We start from the raw sequence: 14,250 nt of genomic DNA on the forward strand, positions 1-14,250 counted from the left end.
TGTTGGTCAGCAGAAAGAAACAGGCTCTGAGGCAGTGATTCAGAGCACCAGGAACTGGTGTCCTTCTACCCCCGGTACCATTGTTTAAAATGAATACAAAAGGAAAGGTGTACTCAAAGAGGCCCATTTGGTGACTTGAACAGGTAACTGTACTGATGTTGCTACCTCTTCCTTGGAAAATGCTATGGTTGACGAGTCAATACCAAATTTACACACAACTCCTGGTCTTCACAATTCCTCTGAAAGTCTGAAAAAAATAGTTCTACCAGTATAATTATTTTGAACTCTAAATAAGGACTGTTTGTCAGCTACCCCATTCCTCAACAGGTTCCGTACAAGATTACCATTCCTTAAAGTCACTGTGTGTCTTCCTGACCTTTCTCAGAGCAGAAGAATCTGTCCCTGGCATGCAGTACTACGGTGAGAACTGCCATATAAATATCTAGTCTAACACATCAATCTTGATTTAGAGGAAATGGGAGAAACAGAGAGGGTGTTTTAGTGCTTTGGTTCTTTGCACTGCATGCCAAACACCTCCAAGACCTTGTGGCTCGGAAAACTGATCTGTGCTGACCAACACTTGGGTCTGCACAAAGCCTGAATCAACCAAATTGGATAGTGTGGACAGAAAGCATCTTCCAGGCAGGCTAGGCAGCAAGGGCAGAGCCTGAATATACATTGGATAAACACTTCGTACCTGTGCTAGAAACCCAGAGTGCATTACAATGCAATACAAGGCTGCATGTTGGACATATAGACCAGCGTTTTTCATTGCCGCCACCCCCACACACACCAGTTTAACCCATTACAGCACACCATTCCTAGTGTACAGGCAGCTCCTGCTAGTGCACATGAGCAGTGGTTTTGTTAGCAGTAGCGTACCTCCTGACACTGGTAAGCCAGGGAGAATATTCATGCACGGGCAATGGGACCTTCCTTGCAGGATGCTAATGCTGCCTTTTCTGCCCAAAGCTAAGGTGAGCTTTTGTAGCATCAACAGCAATCCCTCTCCCCATTCAGAGGCTCAGAAAACAGGTGTTCCCCTACAAACCTTCTTTCACTCATCCCAGGAACCTGTTATTGTGAGGGATAGAGGATGGCATTGGTTGTTGAATTTTGGATATATCCCATTTGCCATTGCAGCCAGCCTGTAAATCAAGCAGCCCTGCTCCCTAAGTCAGCTTCACGGTTAGGATCTACAAAGTGTAAGGCACCACAATGTTATATCCCACACTGTCTAAGACCTGAACCTTGTATCAACTATCTAGCCATCAGGCCGGGCTGAGACTGTAGCTCTGTGTTGCTTAGGACTCCAAGGAGGTGTTCATGGTCTGCTCAAGCTCTATTCAATGAGTTCATTACCAAGACAGGAAGAAAATGATTTTCCCCATGTTGCAAGGCCAGAGAGCTGAACGCTACAGGTAAGGTTCCAGCCCTAAAGATGAGGCTTTAACTCCTGTATAGTCTGTACGTGTATATGAGGGGCTTCAGAGTTTCTGTCTGCTCCTCATGTGATGAAGTGCCTGGTATCACACAAGTACACACCACACATATGCCACGAGTCACAGGAAAAGGAAAAGCCATGGTCTTACTTGTTTGCCTCGTTTTCCAGGTCTTCCTATAGGTCCTCTGTGTCCTGGTACTCCCGATTGTCCCTTCGGGCCCATCTCTCCCTTGGCGGGTGCAGAGGGAAGGAAGCAGGATGTGAGTACATGATTCACATGATTCCTCTGGACAATGCGGGCACTGTTTCTTACTCAAAAATCCCAAATTCAATTAAATATTTTCAAACAAGTGTAAATTAAAAAATATTGCTTAAAATTTCCCTGAAAAATCCTTTAAAGAGGAGGCCGAATGGGAAGATCAGAAACATGCTCAGAGACTTGGATAGGCCAAGGCTAGCAAAACTCTCTGATGCCTTGGCAATATCATGCTCTGCTGTTAAGATGGATGTATAACAAAATCACTCATGGAAAAGGAAGTGAATTCACTCATCTTCTAGCCTCCTTAGAAGCAACTATTATTTCCTTATCCTAATTTCAGAGACAAGACCTGATTACATCTTAAAATTATCCTCTTTTAGAGTTTCTATCCAGGAGCCAACATCCAAATTTTATTGTTTTTCAAGTACAGATTTATGTTGACATAAAAACTGGTCAGGGTTATCACTGATATTTATAGTGGTGCCACTTGAATTCAGAGTACCAAGGAGGAAATGTTTATTAGCTTCAAATGAATAATTTCCAAACAGCTAGGGCAGTTATGAACCTGTAAACAAGGGGTTGAACATATTAAACAGGAGGAAAATTATAACTAAACCAGTGTTCTGAGGAAAAAAGAGAAGCAACCAATGACTACATTTCAGGGGTTTCTCCTAAGATAAAAGGTCTGAAGAATCTGATCATCAGTCTAAGAAGTCAGGTATGACTTTCAATGTCTTATACTTTCCAGGATGCCCCTGAAGCCACTGATTGACTCTGTGCCAGCACTTAACACAGCTCCCCAACACATCACACCCACTTACTTTTTGTCCCAGCATTCCAGGGAAGCCTATTTCTCCCTACAAAATAAAAGGACAAAAATGATAAAAAATTGTGGAGTCATCTTTGCCAAAGCAGCACCTTCCTTGGATGCAAGAAGAACAAGTGCCATGTACAGACACTGGTTAAAGAAACCCACACTGTGATTCAGCACTGTGGGCAGTGCAGTAGGTGGAGAATTATAAGCACAATTTTCCTGTAAATCGCCTTATACTGTAACACTATTCCTCTGCCACCTGCTTCCTTTCCTCCAGCAAGAACACTCTGATCATATTTTGTCTGCAGGCAACTCTGCTACCTGGACAGTTCCTGCGTTTTGGAATAGCGTTCTCCATTTACATCAGAAACAGTTTACTTTCTCAGTTCAAAGAACCCCCAAGCCACGAATCTCACCCCTCCGTTTCCCTCCTATCCTCAGCATTATCATTCACCAGTTAAAACCATTTGGGCAAGCTGTTGTGGTTCTGGACTGCACATGCCACGAGAGACTGAGATTATCCCCAGGGAATTCCCTCCCTGACTCGTGAGCCCCCCTGTGTGCTGACACTGAAGGGCACATGGACATGGATGCTACCCCACCACCCTCCCATCAGGCAGGACCACTGCCTTCCCTCCCCACTCTTGCCCTCCAAGGAAGATGCCTCCAGGCTCCCTTCCTCCAAGCCACTCCTGTTTTTTGCCATCAGAAGTACATTAGTCCTCATGTGCACATTCAGCTAAAGCTCACAGCTATTTGGAAAAGAAAATTACCTGGTCTCCTTTGACTCCTTTGTCACCCCTGTCACCTCTGGATCCCTGGAAGGAGATAACAGGGTAATAACAGCTTGATTACTACCATTTCATGAGGAAGTAATAAATATTTCTCCCACATGAGGTGTTATTTGGAGTCACACATAATACAGTATTATCTTCAGAGTGAGGCATATGGTTCCATACCCTAAAGTGTTTCCTTTCTACTTTCATTGACATTACAACAGAATTAAAAATAAGGCTTTCAGGAAAAAGGACTCATTCTCCCCATATTATTACTTTAAATAGGTGCTTTCCTGGATATAATAATTCCAAACTTGATTTTTTTCCCCACTTGGCTTCATCTAAGTTGAGGTTCCACTGTTAAGGTCTTATAGTAAAAACTGTCTGTGTGTCAAAGTATATATATGTAGCCTAAATAAACCAGAGGGACAACTAAGTATTATTATACCCATTCTACAGATGGAGAAGCTGTAGTGAGGTGCACTGTAGTAATTTGTTCACAAGACATGGTGCAAAACTCACTTCTTCAGCATTCCAGCCCAAACCACAAGACTGTGCTCCTTATTGATGCTTGTTTTCATTTCTCAGTGGGACCTTTGGACTCCACCCCATCAAAACCCAGTCTCATTTCTACAGTTACTTCTTTTGCATAACTGTTTCCCATGGTTAAATTACACATTATTCTGTTGTCACACTGACCTTTTCTCCTCTACTTCCAGGAAAACCCTAAAGGGAATGATAGACACTTTAATGCTTCTGGCTTTCAACATCACCCAAGCTGAACTTTCAAACTTTGAAGTGAAGAAAAAGAGTGAAGCACAAATAATTAACTGCATCAACTTGTAAATGCAAATGAATATTTATAGCTTCTAAAATTGCACTGAAACAGAGCTATGAAACACGAATTAAAGGCAAGACAACTCAGCCCAAAAGCCAACATGAAAAAGCCGGGTAAAGCCAGCAGGTTTGATATTGCTTTAAAATTGAAACAAGGGAGATAAAATGTAGCTGAATAAAGCCTTAGATGACACAATTAATAATCTAAAATATTTTTAGCAATAATCTTCTTCTTCTGGGTTGTTGTGTTTAGGTTCCTCCCCCTCCTCCTCCCCCCTCCCCCCCCCCCGGGACATCTCTAAATTATATATAAGTCATTTTCCAATGTGAAGATTGCCATAAAAACAAGTTTTTCTTTCAGAAACACACAATAAACAAGGGGGTTCAATTCTTCTTTCCAGTCCTTTATTTGAATAAACTGACTGCATAATCTTTTTCAAGTACCTAAAAATGTTGTGGCTTAAATCTGTAAAGGCAAAGGCTATGCTATAGACCATGATGGGCAGATACTAGAACATTCAGACTAAACTGTGCTTACTATCTGACTGTCAATACACATGCATAGATTTAGTAGAGGACCAAAATGATCTCCAGTCTTCTGAGGTGGGTGGAAAACGTTGCAGACATGATTTAATGCCTCAGATAAACTTAACAACTCCAGTTTTCTAATGGGATACAATTATATATGAGTTTTGCTTTTAACATAAATTTTTGCATTAAAATAATTTATACCTAAGCATTTTGTATGAAAAGCCAAAACCACAGCCAAGCCCAACCAGACAACATAACCTTGCTTGAAGAGCACATCTTTTAAGCTGTATTAGAAAAGATGCATCTTGATAAATGCTTTCTAGCCAATTCATGAGGGAAGCAGCTGTCAGCAGAGCGTTAGAAACCAATGTCTGAAAATGCAGTGTTTGGTTAACAAACCTTGGAGCCCATTGGTCCTCTTGTACCTGGCAATCCCATCACACCCAACTCTCCCTTTTCACCCTAAAGGGGTCAATAAAGAGAGTTATTCATTGTGGCTCTCTGATGAGGTCATATTTGAATGTCTGACAGTTTAGCAGTTGAGGCTTTATCTCAAATGAGTGAGACAAGTCTGACCTTGGTGTAGAATTGTAGTCAGAGGTCTATATTTCAATTATATCCTGCCTGAGTCCTCATATGTTATCTTATCCTTCTATTGGCATTTTCTTGGATGCATAACTTCTGCTTCAGTTTTGCCAGATGCTATTAAAGGACATGCAAACAAATTAGAAGCAGCAGTGCATCATTTTTTCTGCATGAAGGTGCATTATCTCTACCCAGCATCACGTCCACTGAACTGCAGAAAATAAAGGTATTTTGCTGCAAGTCCTTATGGCTTGGGAAAACATAGTGAGTAGTTTTATTGCAGCTCTGAGACATCATGTGCTTTACAGTGGTTTGGAGCCAGCAAATCATGAAAAGGCTTTGCAACAACTTCTCTGGCTGCTGCCAGCTAATTATATCTAGCGTGAAATACAGAGTAGTCCCTGCAGACATGCAGCAGCACTACAGCAGAATACAGTTGGCTCTCATTCTCCTTTGGCTTTCACTGTCCTAGAAATGAAGAGGATTCTCACATTGGCTGCTGTCCCAGCAGAAGTTTAGAAAAGACTTGAAGAAACAAAGTAGAAGTAAGGATTAAACCAACATTGTGTCAACGAAAGAGAAGTAAGGAGACAGCTAAAAACCAGAAAGCACAGAGATGGGTATGAGAGAAAAAAACAAAGCAAAACAAAACAGAGAGCATCTTACTGGATATTTACAGCAAGAAGAGAATGCAGCAAATGACTGTAGAGAAGATGAGTATCAGGAGTCTGGGAAGATGAGAGATGAGAAGGAGAGAAAGGAAAGAGAGACGCAACCAATGGAAATGAGCAGAGAGATCTGCTGGCCTCTATTTGACTGGAGCCTTTACTGACAAGCAGGAATCTGAAATTTGTAAAGACCAGGAGAAATGAAAATGTGAACTCCTCTAAGAAACACAGGAGACAGGTATCAGAGGAGACAATAAAAGCAGAAGAATTGGAATCAAACAGCGAGTATCACTTGCAGTCAAAGTATAGAAAAAAGTATTACTACTGAATATGAAGGATGCTTCTAGAAGTGTTATGAAAAAGCATAACAACAAGCAAAGAGGAGATAATATCAAAATTAGGAAGACTTTGTAAATAAAACGAGAGCTTGCATAAGGAAAGGCCAAGTGAATGATTTTTCTGACTACTCTGCTCTTAGTAGTAAGACTGTGAGAAAAGGAGGTAGTTGAAGCTTCCTTCTACCCTCACTGCTCCTACTGTCAGAAATCACAGCACACAATGCGTTTTCAGGGGGGACACCATTTCCTATCTCACAGTTCAAAGTGAACATTGTATCCCTTTAAGCAACACTCTTGTTGCTTGTCTACATTCTATGATATGATACTTTTCATCTAACACAGTGAAGATGTGTTAGGGTTGAGGGTCTGCTTTCCAGATGTGGCTTGAATTCAGAAGTCATATACTGTAATTCTTGCAGTCCTCTGAGGTGGTGGCACAAGCATCCATGGAGCAAATGAAGAGTCAAAGATTTACTGGAAAACGTAGCATTGAACTAAACATTGTATGCAGTCCTTTTGCCTGATGCATACTGAATTGAAGGAAAGCAGGTTATCTCACAAGTCCTAGTAGAAACACCATATACTGTGGCTTCTGTAAAGAGCTGTATAGATTTCACATGATATTATACTCAGCAAAGGACTGTCCTAAAGCTTTTCCATAAGAAATGCAGGGGAAGCAACCGCTCCGCAGTAGCAAAGCGGGTCCTGACATTTCTTCTGCTGTTGGTTATTAAAAGTCACAGGAATAAATGTCTGTTTGTATGGGAATTAACTTCAAAGACACGATCAGTAATTCACATGGTTTGTAATCTCTTTCTGCTGAGACCAACCTGGTGTTTTCCCTCTGACTGCATGGGCACATAGTTGCACTGCCAAGAAGTACACATTCAGGCAAAGAGATCATCATAAAGAACACTCATAAAGATAATGATCAGCTTTAAAGCACTGATCAATGTGACTGTGAGACACCAGTGGTTATCAATGAGTCTTCATTAGATTGATTTTTGGTTTCCCTCTGACATATTTTAACCAACATAAGAAGTGCTACAGGGGCTAGGCAGAAGGTGGATAAAGCTAACTCTAGATCTGGCAGGTCTTTGCAGAGCAGTGTAAGAAACAGGACAAGCACAGAGTGTCCTTGCACTGCTGCAGCTTCCCAGCCTCTAGCAGATAATCACTTAGAGACTTCCCAATGACTTCCCATGACAACTATCATGTTCAGATCATGATGTTGAACAGGTTATTCCATGTGAATTTTAGTCTTACCTTTGGTCCCACAGGTCCAGGCCATCCTATCGGTCCTGGCATTCCAGGGAGACCCGGGGGACCTGGTCTACCCTTGAACGGAAAACAATTACAGCAATTCATGTAACAACATTCCTACACACAGACCTCCGCTGCAGACAAGAGGTATAGAGGAATAAAGTCTTTTCAGCAAAAGACCTGAAAATGCTTCTTTACCTGGTTGTTAATACAAAAAAATACTATATTATATTCATAGTACAGTTTACATTGATGCTGCTGGAGGAAGTGTGGGCTTACAGAAATACCAAATTATACTGATTCAAATAAGCAGTTCAGTTACACAGTAAATCTACACGCAGTTAAAATAATTACCCTAAAACCCCAGTGTGAATAACTTAAATCTTCTTTTCATTTAATAATATGATGTAAATCAGAAAGAATTTCATGTAGTTATATCAGTACATATCTATGTTAAGAACAGAACCAGGTTTTTAGCTGAGTGAGATATTTCTACATTTATTTACTGTTATTTTGAACATTCTCATATTACTAACTATAACAGCTTCTTTATAGCTACTTTATGACTAGCAATAACTACATACATACAGTTATTTATCTATTTTAATTATTGTCTGTAAATCACTGTTTGAGCGTCTCCTGAAATGCTGCAGATTAGTGCTACTCCACTGCTTTATGCCACTTGACAATATGATCTTAGAAATGTCCTTATGACATCCGGGGCCATAAATGACCTCCCATGAGCCAGACAGCTTGTAGCAAGGGTTAAACTGTTTTATTTCCACCTTGAGCAACTTCTTTTTCTGGACCTATTAGTTTATTTTAGAAAAGTAAGTACTGATGTACTACTTTTAAGGCTGTACTTTCTTGTAGATTGGTGGGTGACCCTCTCTGAGACATTACTGTTTTGAAATCTTGAATTTATAGAAGTAATATCTTTGTTTACTGTAGGGCATTTGCAATTTAGATTAAAGAAAAAAACCTCTTCTGTTTATGTGTTTCATATCTATTTGAACTACTGATTGGTGTTAAAATCCTTTGTATGTTATTTAAAAGGTGTTAAAATCCTTGGTGTATTATTAGAAGAGTATTTCTTTTCCTGGTTAGTGACTACCCTCTGCTTATCTCTGGTTTCATCCTGCATTGCTGTCTTCTTTCAAAGTTAATTACATTAAATGGAGGTACTTAGTGACTGAGGTAACATATTCTGTTTCATCACATGTAGGGACACATATTTCGGACAGCATATCATGGCTCATGTGTCACCAAGCATAGGACTGTAGTCAGCATATTGTATTGGTGCCAGAACCTTGGAAGTGTAATCATTGATGGCTATCCCCCTTCTGGGGACTTTGGAGAAGTAAAAAGTTTAATGCTGTTTTGGACTTCTTTTTCATGCACCTTTTGTGATAGCTCGCATACTCCTCTTTCCCTGTCCACAGAAGGCATGGGTCAGATAACTTCCTATTCTGTTTTAATTGTCTGGCCAGAGATGTATGCTTTTAATGAGCGAATTTGTCAAATTCAAACCAGCTGGGACAGGTCTCCAAACCAGAGGGCCCAGCTCTCCAGCCTTCACCCAGCGCTCCCTACCACCCACCCTGGGTACCAGGAGAAGCAGCACATACAGGTTAAACTTCAACATTAGCTAATCTTTATCTAACTATTGTCTGCACCCCTCTCTGACAGCTGTTACATGTCAAGTATTAGGTGGGTTCTGAGAGAGCACTTTTGTTCATACCTTTCTTCCTGGCCTGCCAATCTCCCCCTGCCAGAGAAAGGAACATGTTAGTCCCATAGGCACCACACGAAGCACAGAGATTCATTCGTCAATGCGTTTATATGAAAAATAATAATAATTTGGGAATACCTTTGTGTTCAGGACTTCGCTTCCAAAGGCAAAATGAGAAAAATTACTTTAAGAAAGCTCCTTGGTTTTCGCTGTGTTCTCAGCCCTAAATCTACAGTCATCCCCTTGTATAGTAAAGCACATAATTATATGTCCAGCTTCAGGTATAAGGCCCCTAAAATCATCATCATGGAGCAAATGACCAAACTTAACATACAGGCCAATTTTCACATCTGAGCTGACCCATACAATTAACATGCATGGAGAGCTCTGCTTTTCATGTCCTCCCAGAAGGACAGGACATTCAAACGCCTTTGGATCAGTACGATCCCTGACTTGTACACCTGAGCTGCTTTCTTAACACATACTCTAGACAGAGGTAGGCATGGTGAGAAGCCATAAAAAATATGTAAAGACTGAAAATGTACACTGAAATATGAAGCTTTAAATTACAGATTCAAACCAATTCACAGCCTTACACTCAAACCAAACTCCCACATCAGTAAGGCCCACCCTTACAAACAAAAGGAAAAAAGTGAACATGCCCCCGCCCCCTCCTTTCTTCCTCAAAACCACATCAAACTCCATAGCAAGTGACACTTACTTTCTCCCCTTTTGGTCCCATTATACCAGGAATTCCTTGTGGGCCCTAGGGAGAAAAGTGAATGCTGTTATTAAATTACATTAGTAAGGAGGTACTAGTGGTTGTCTTCCCTCAGCCCCTGACCCTGTAGGTGTCTCCTGGGAATAAAGTTGGGTATGATGTTTGAACGTGGCATCTAAATGCCAAGTCTCTGCCATTGCTGAATGGCAGGCTTGAGAACTGGACTGGTGTGAGAAATGCAGGGGCATCTTCTAAATGAAGCAAAAAGCAGGAAAAAAGGCCTGGGGCAAAGGAAAGATGAACAGTTATTGGAGTCCTGAAGAATTAGTGACAATGAGGACACAGAGACACTGTGTCACCTGGCAAACCAGGTCAGCCAAAGGGGTGGTAAGGGAAGTGGCATAAAACATGTGGGATGGGCTCTGCAGTGTAGTACAGACATAGTGTATTGCCACCACTTCTGAATTCTGGATATATTTCTCTCCCTCAAATGAGGACGGTTTTCTTCTTTCAGGAGACTTCTTAATCCAGACAGACCTTGAACCCCATCTTAGAGAAAAAGAAATGAGAAAAACAGTGCTGTTTCTAGAGTGCTCCAGGTCACAGATCACCTTGCATTTGTGAATGACCAAGGAAAAAACTCCTCTGAGCCTGTATCAGAGGAGTGTTAGATTCACCATACAAATCACCCCAGGTTTGGATCCTGATTTATGCTGTCCAAAACATAATGCAAATTGTACATGAATAGCAGGAAAGTGTACCCTCAAATGTAAATTACTCCAAATATTTTTGTCAGTGGAGTTAGTTTAGGTTTTCAATACCATAAATCAGAATGCACCCTATTAGAGTCAGAGCCAAATTTTATCTTATTACTTCCATTTTACCTCAGGTTATTACACTGTGAGTTAAACCATTACAATTCTAGTTCTTTTTCTAATGAAAAAGTGTTAAAATGTAGCTCCGAGTCAATAGTAGGAGGTTTTAGAGCACCTTGGAAAGCCGAGCAAACTACAGCAGAAAAGAATTCAGAATTGCTTCTTAGATTACTTTTTCTTTTTTGTAATGGTAGCATTTCTTTTCAGGTGACCATGGCCATAAAGTATTGCCCAGAGGACTGCTGGCTCTTACACTGTCCCATTAAGCGACACAGTCCCATCATGTATAATTAAAAATGCCAAAGCCATGTTATACCCACCCTACTGTCTGCTGCTGTGATAAAATCTGCCAGCCTACTCCATTGAAAAATGTTCTTGGAGGGATGGTAGGTCATCTGGTTGCAAGATCAGTATTATTTATAGCAATGGACCTTGGGGAACAATAGAATTAATATTTCTGTTCTTCCAGTTAAGTCAGATAGAGCATTAAGAGGGTTTTTCATTAAAAAAAAAGAGAGTCTAGAGAAGACTGAAATAACAACGGCTTCTTTAACATATACTGCAACTCTGGATCATGGCCAACCACGTTGCAGGGCTGTTCCATAGTGCAGGACAGGACAAACACTTCCCATCACTTCTCACATCATCCACATGCTAAATGAATCTGCCTCGTCCTGCATCTCAGCAAAGACAAAATGGCAGAACAATAAAGTCAAAGTTGGTAAAACAAGACTTTGTGGCTTTCACATTGCAGCTTCTAGACTGTTCACAAATACCTTCTGAAGTATTGACTTCTAAATAATTATAGCTAAGCTTTTTTCCACATAACTGAACCTTTACTGTGACCTATTGTCCATATGTTTTAAATACGTTTTGGGTGCTTGTTAACTTCTCAGGCTGCCCAAGCCCTATTCACAGCTTTTGCTGCAGCAAAGGTCCTGTGCCATGTCTGCTATTAGCTGTATTGCAACAAAATCTACACCTGGGGCCCTTGAGGAAGATCACTGTCCCAGTGCACCAGGCACAGCATGTAGCTTGGGAACTCCTATGCCCCAGGAGAAACTGACATTACGTCTCCATTAATTTTTCCTTGGATAGAATGAACTGGAACGGAAGGGCAGGTGGGTGATCTTCTCCATGCTACAGAGATGTGTGCAAAAACGTTACCCCTAAGGACAGACCATTTCCTTGGAAGATTTCTGATCTCACTCAGAACATTTCTGAACATACAAACTGTACAGAATGAAATGGGAGGTCAGAAAGAATGGCCCAAGGCTACCCAGCAAGTCCGAGGCGGAGATGTTGGAGGTCAAGCTAGAAGATCCCACATCTCCTGGATCCCATACCACTGCCCTCCTGAAGCCTCTCCTTGTCTTTGATGTTTCCTGTAGGGGTTTGCCATCTCAGGGATATACTCCACTAATATGCAAGCTCATTGCACTTTCTGAGCATCCATTTACAGGCTCACATGAAGGACAACAGAGTCTAAAGCAAAGAGAAAAGTAACAAGAGCCTCTGATGGAAGCGATTGCACCTCTGTGATATTTGATGGGTGCTACCCACTATAAAACTCCACAACAAACAAAGGGTGAACTTGAAACCAATGAGTACACAAGGCAGAGATGAGAACATAGTGTATAATGCCTACATGATTTATGCATAGTCATGTCACAATGAAATTAAGATAGAGCTTGAGAGGCAAAAAGCATTTGCAGATGTTTTACAGCTTTGCAAGGACCTAGGAGCAAGTGAGAAAACATGTGGTTTAATCACAAGGGCATCACTCACCTGGGGGCCAGGTGGCCCTGCAGGGCAATATGATTTGGGCAGAGAGGGAACTTGTACCATCGGGTGCTCCTGACACAACTCTTTCCTATCCGGTGCAAGGAGTTTCTACATAAAATAAAACATAGGGGTGAATATGCAGCCATATGTAGCCTGTTGGAGAAATGCAACAAGAGAAGTGCCACAAAGTGCTACAGGCCCAGGAGAGTTTATTTGCCCAGGGTTTGTCACAAGTTTAACTTCACGCATGTTTGAACATTAGCACTTCAGCAGTGTCCTGCCCCACACTTCCTCCTCCTCCTCTCCTAGAGGCACATGGCAGCCAGGCTGCCATACGTCTTTCAGAGCCAGCATGGGATCCTGGCCTATTCTTAGACCTGACCCTGCTCTCTCTGTTCCACTTTACATGTATCTGCATCTCTCCAAAAATAGCATCTTTGCTCTAATAATAGAGACTGTGCTCAGCGAGGGTATAGGCACTTCGATCCAGAAGACATCAGCCCATAGGCTTTCATTCACTCCAGACCAGAGCAGAATTCTTTGATAATCAATGAAAGCTTAATCTTTTGATTTAAAAATTAGGATTGCATGAGTAAACTGCCTTATGGCTTGTGACAGAAGTGATATCCCTTGGAAATGTAGACTAACATTGAGCCAGAAACACCAGATTAACAAAACTGATCTTCAGCTTCCCAGCAAAAAGCCAGTCTCCAGAAAAGTTCCAAGTAGAGACTCCAAAGCACAAAGTCCATAGTGTATTCACATGGCTCATCCTCATAGTAACTAGTCTTATTCTCTCCCCCACATAAGGGGGATGATGTGAAGGGTGAACTTATACTCACATTACTCTCAGGGCCCTGGTCCCAACCTCATCCTCAGTGAAGGAGTATGCCACATTCCTAAGGAAATCTTGTCTCTGGGTCTCCTTTCTATGGACATTAAGGCACAGGGAGGGGATGAGGAAGATGGAAGCAACTAGATTTTGGTCTGGTGGAAACAGCAGCCTGGGCTCAATCCTTATCTCTCTGAAGGCAATGGAGAATCTTACACTGTACTTTTTCTTGGGTTAGTTCTTGTCGGACATCTTGCTAATGACTATTTCTATACCAGTAGCAATAATTGCAGTATTTGTATATGGTAAATGAATAGTAGAATTAAGAAAAAGAAATTATGGAGTAGGTAGAAAAATTCTTAATGTTGGGATGGAAAATATATCAGAGTTAACAGACCCTAGCAATGACAGTAACTGGGCAAACATACCCATTGTATGCTGTATGCTGCGCATGTTAACATGCATATGGGTATGTATCATCTAGAGCAGGTACATGCATAGGTGGGTGAGTTAAAATTGCATACAGCAACTCAGACATGTCTGTCTTTCTGCAAAATGAAATGGTGGGAATAGATTCCACTGGAGGATTTTGGGACCTTCATTTCATCTGCTGGATAAGCAAATGTGACCTAAACCAGGACACATACATAACATACACCCTGAAATCACTGTGTGGGATGGAAAATTGCCTTTCTGTCCTTACTTGGTTTATTGCATTGCCGTTTCACTTAGTTCAGGATTGCCTTCTGCTAAGTAAGTTCCCAAAACAGAATAAGAATATTTTAAGTTA

General features: G+C 41.3%; 1 protein-coding gene across 1 annotated transcript in view; it reads right to left on the bottom strand.

The window, feature by feature from the left end:
• The window catches only part of COLQ (collagen like tail subunit of asymmetric acetylcholinesterase), a 43,853-nt gene that overhangs the window by 15,682 nt on the left and 13,921 nt on the right, over nt 1–14,250 (bottom strand). The window contains exons 3-11 of the mRNA XM_061351026.1: nt 12,632–12,736; nt 9,969–10,013; nt 9,257–9,283; nt 7,519–7,590; nt 5,061–5,123; nt 3,993–4,019; nt 3,291–3,335; nt 2,525–2,560; nt 1,593–1,673 (exon numbers count right to left, since the gene is read on the bottom strand). Coding sequence (XP_061207010.1) covers nt 1,593–1,673; nt 2,525–2,560; nt 3,291–3,335; nt 3,993–4,019; nt 5,061–5,123; nt 7,519–7,590; nt 9,257–9,283; nt 9,969–10,013; nt 12,632–12,736 — 501 coding nt within the window. The remainder of the gene's footprint in view (nt 1–1,592; nt 1,674–2,524; nt 2,561–3,290; nt 3,336–3,992; nt 4,020–5,060; nt 5,124–7,518; nt 7,591–9,256; nt 9,284–9,968; nt 10,014–12,631; nt 12,737–14,250) is intronic.

Source organism: Neopsephotus bourkii, unplaced genomic scaffold, assembly GCF_033783945.1.
Source record: "Neopsephotus bourkii isolate Nb327-2 ecotype Australia unplaced genomic scaffold, CSIRO-AGI_Nbou_v1 NB_549, whole genome shotgun sequence".
Lineage (NCBI taxonomy): Eukaryota > Metazoa > Chordata > Aves > Psittaciformes > Psittacidae > Neopsephotus > Neopsephotus bourkii.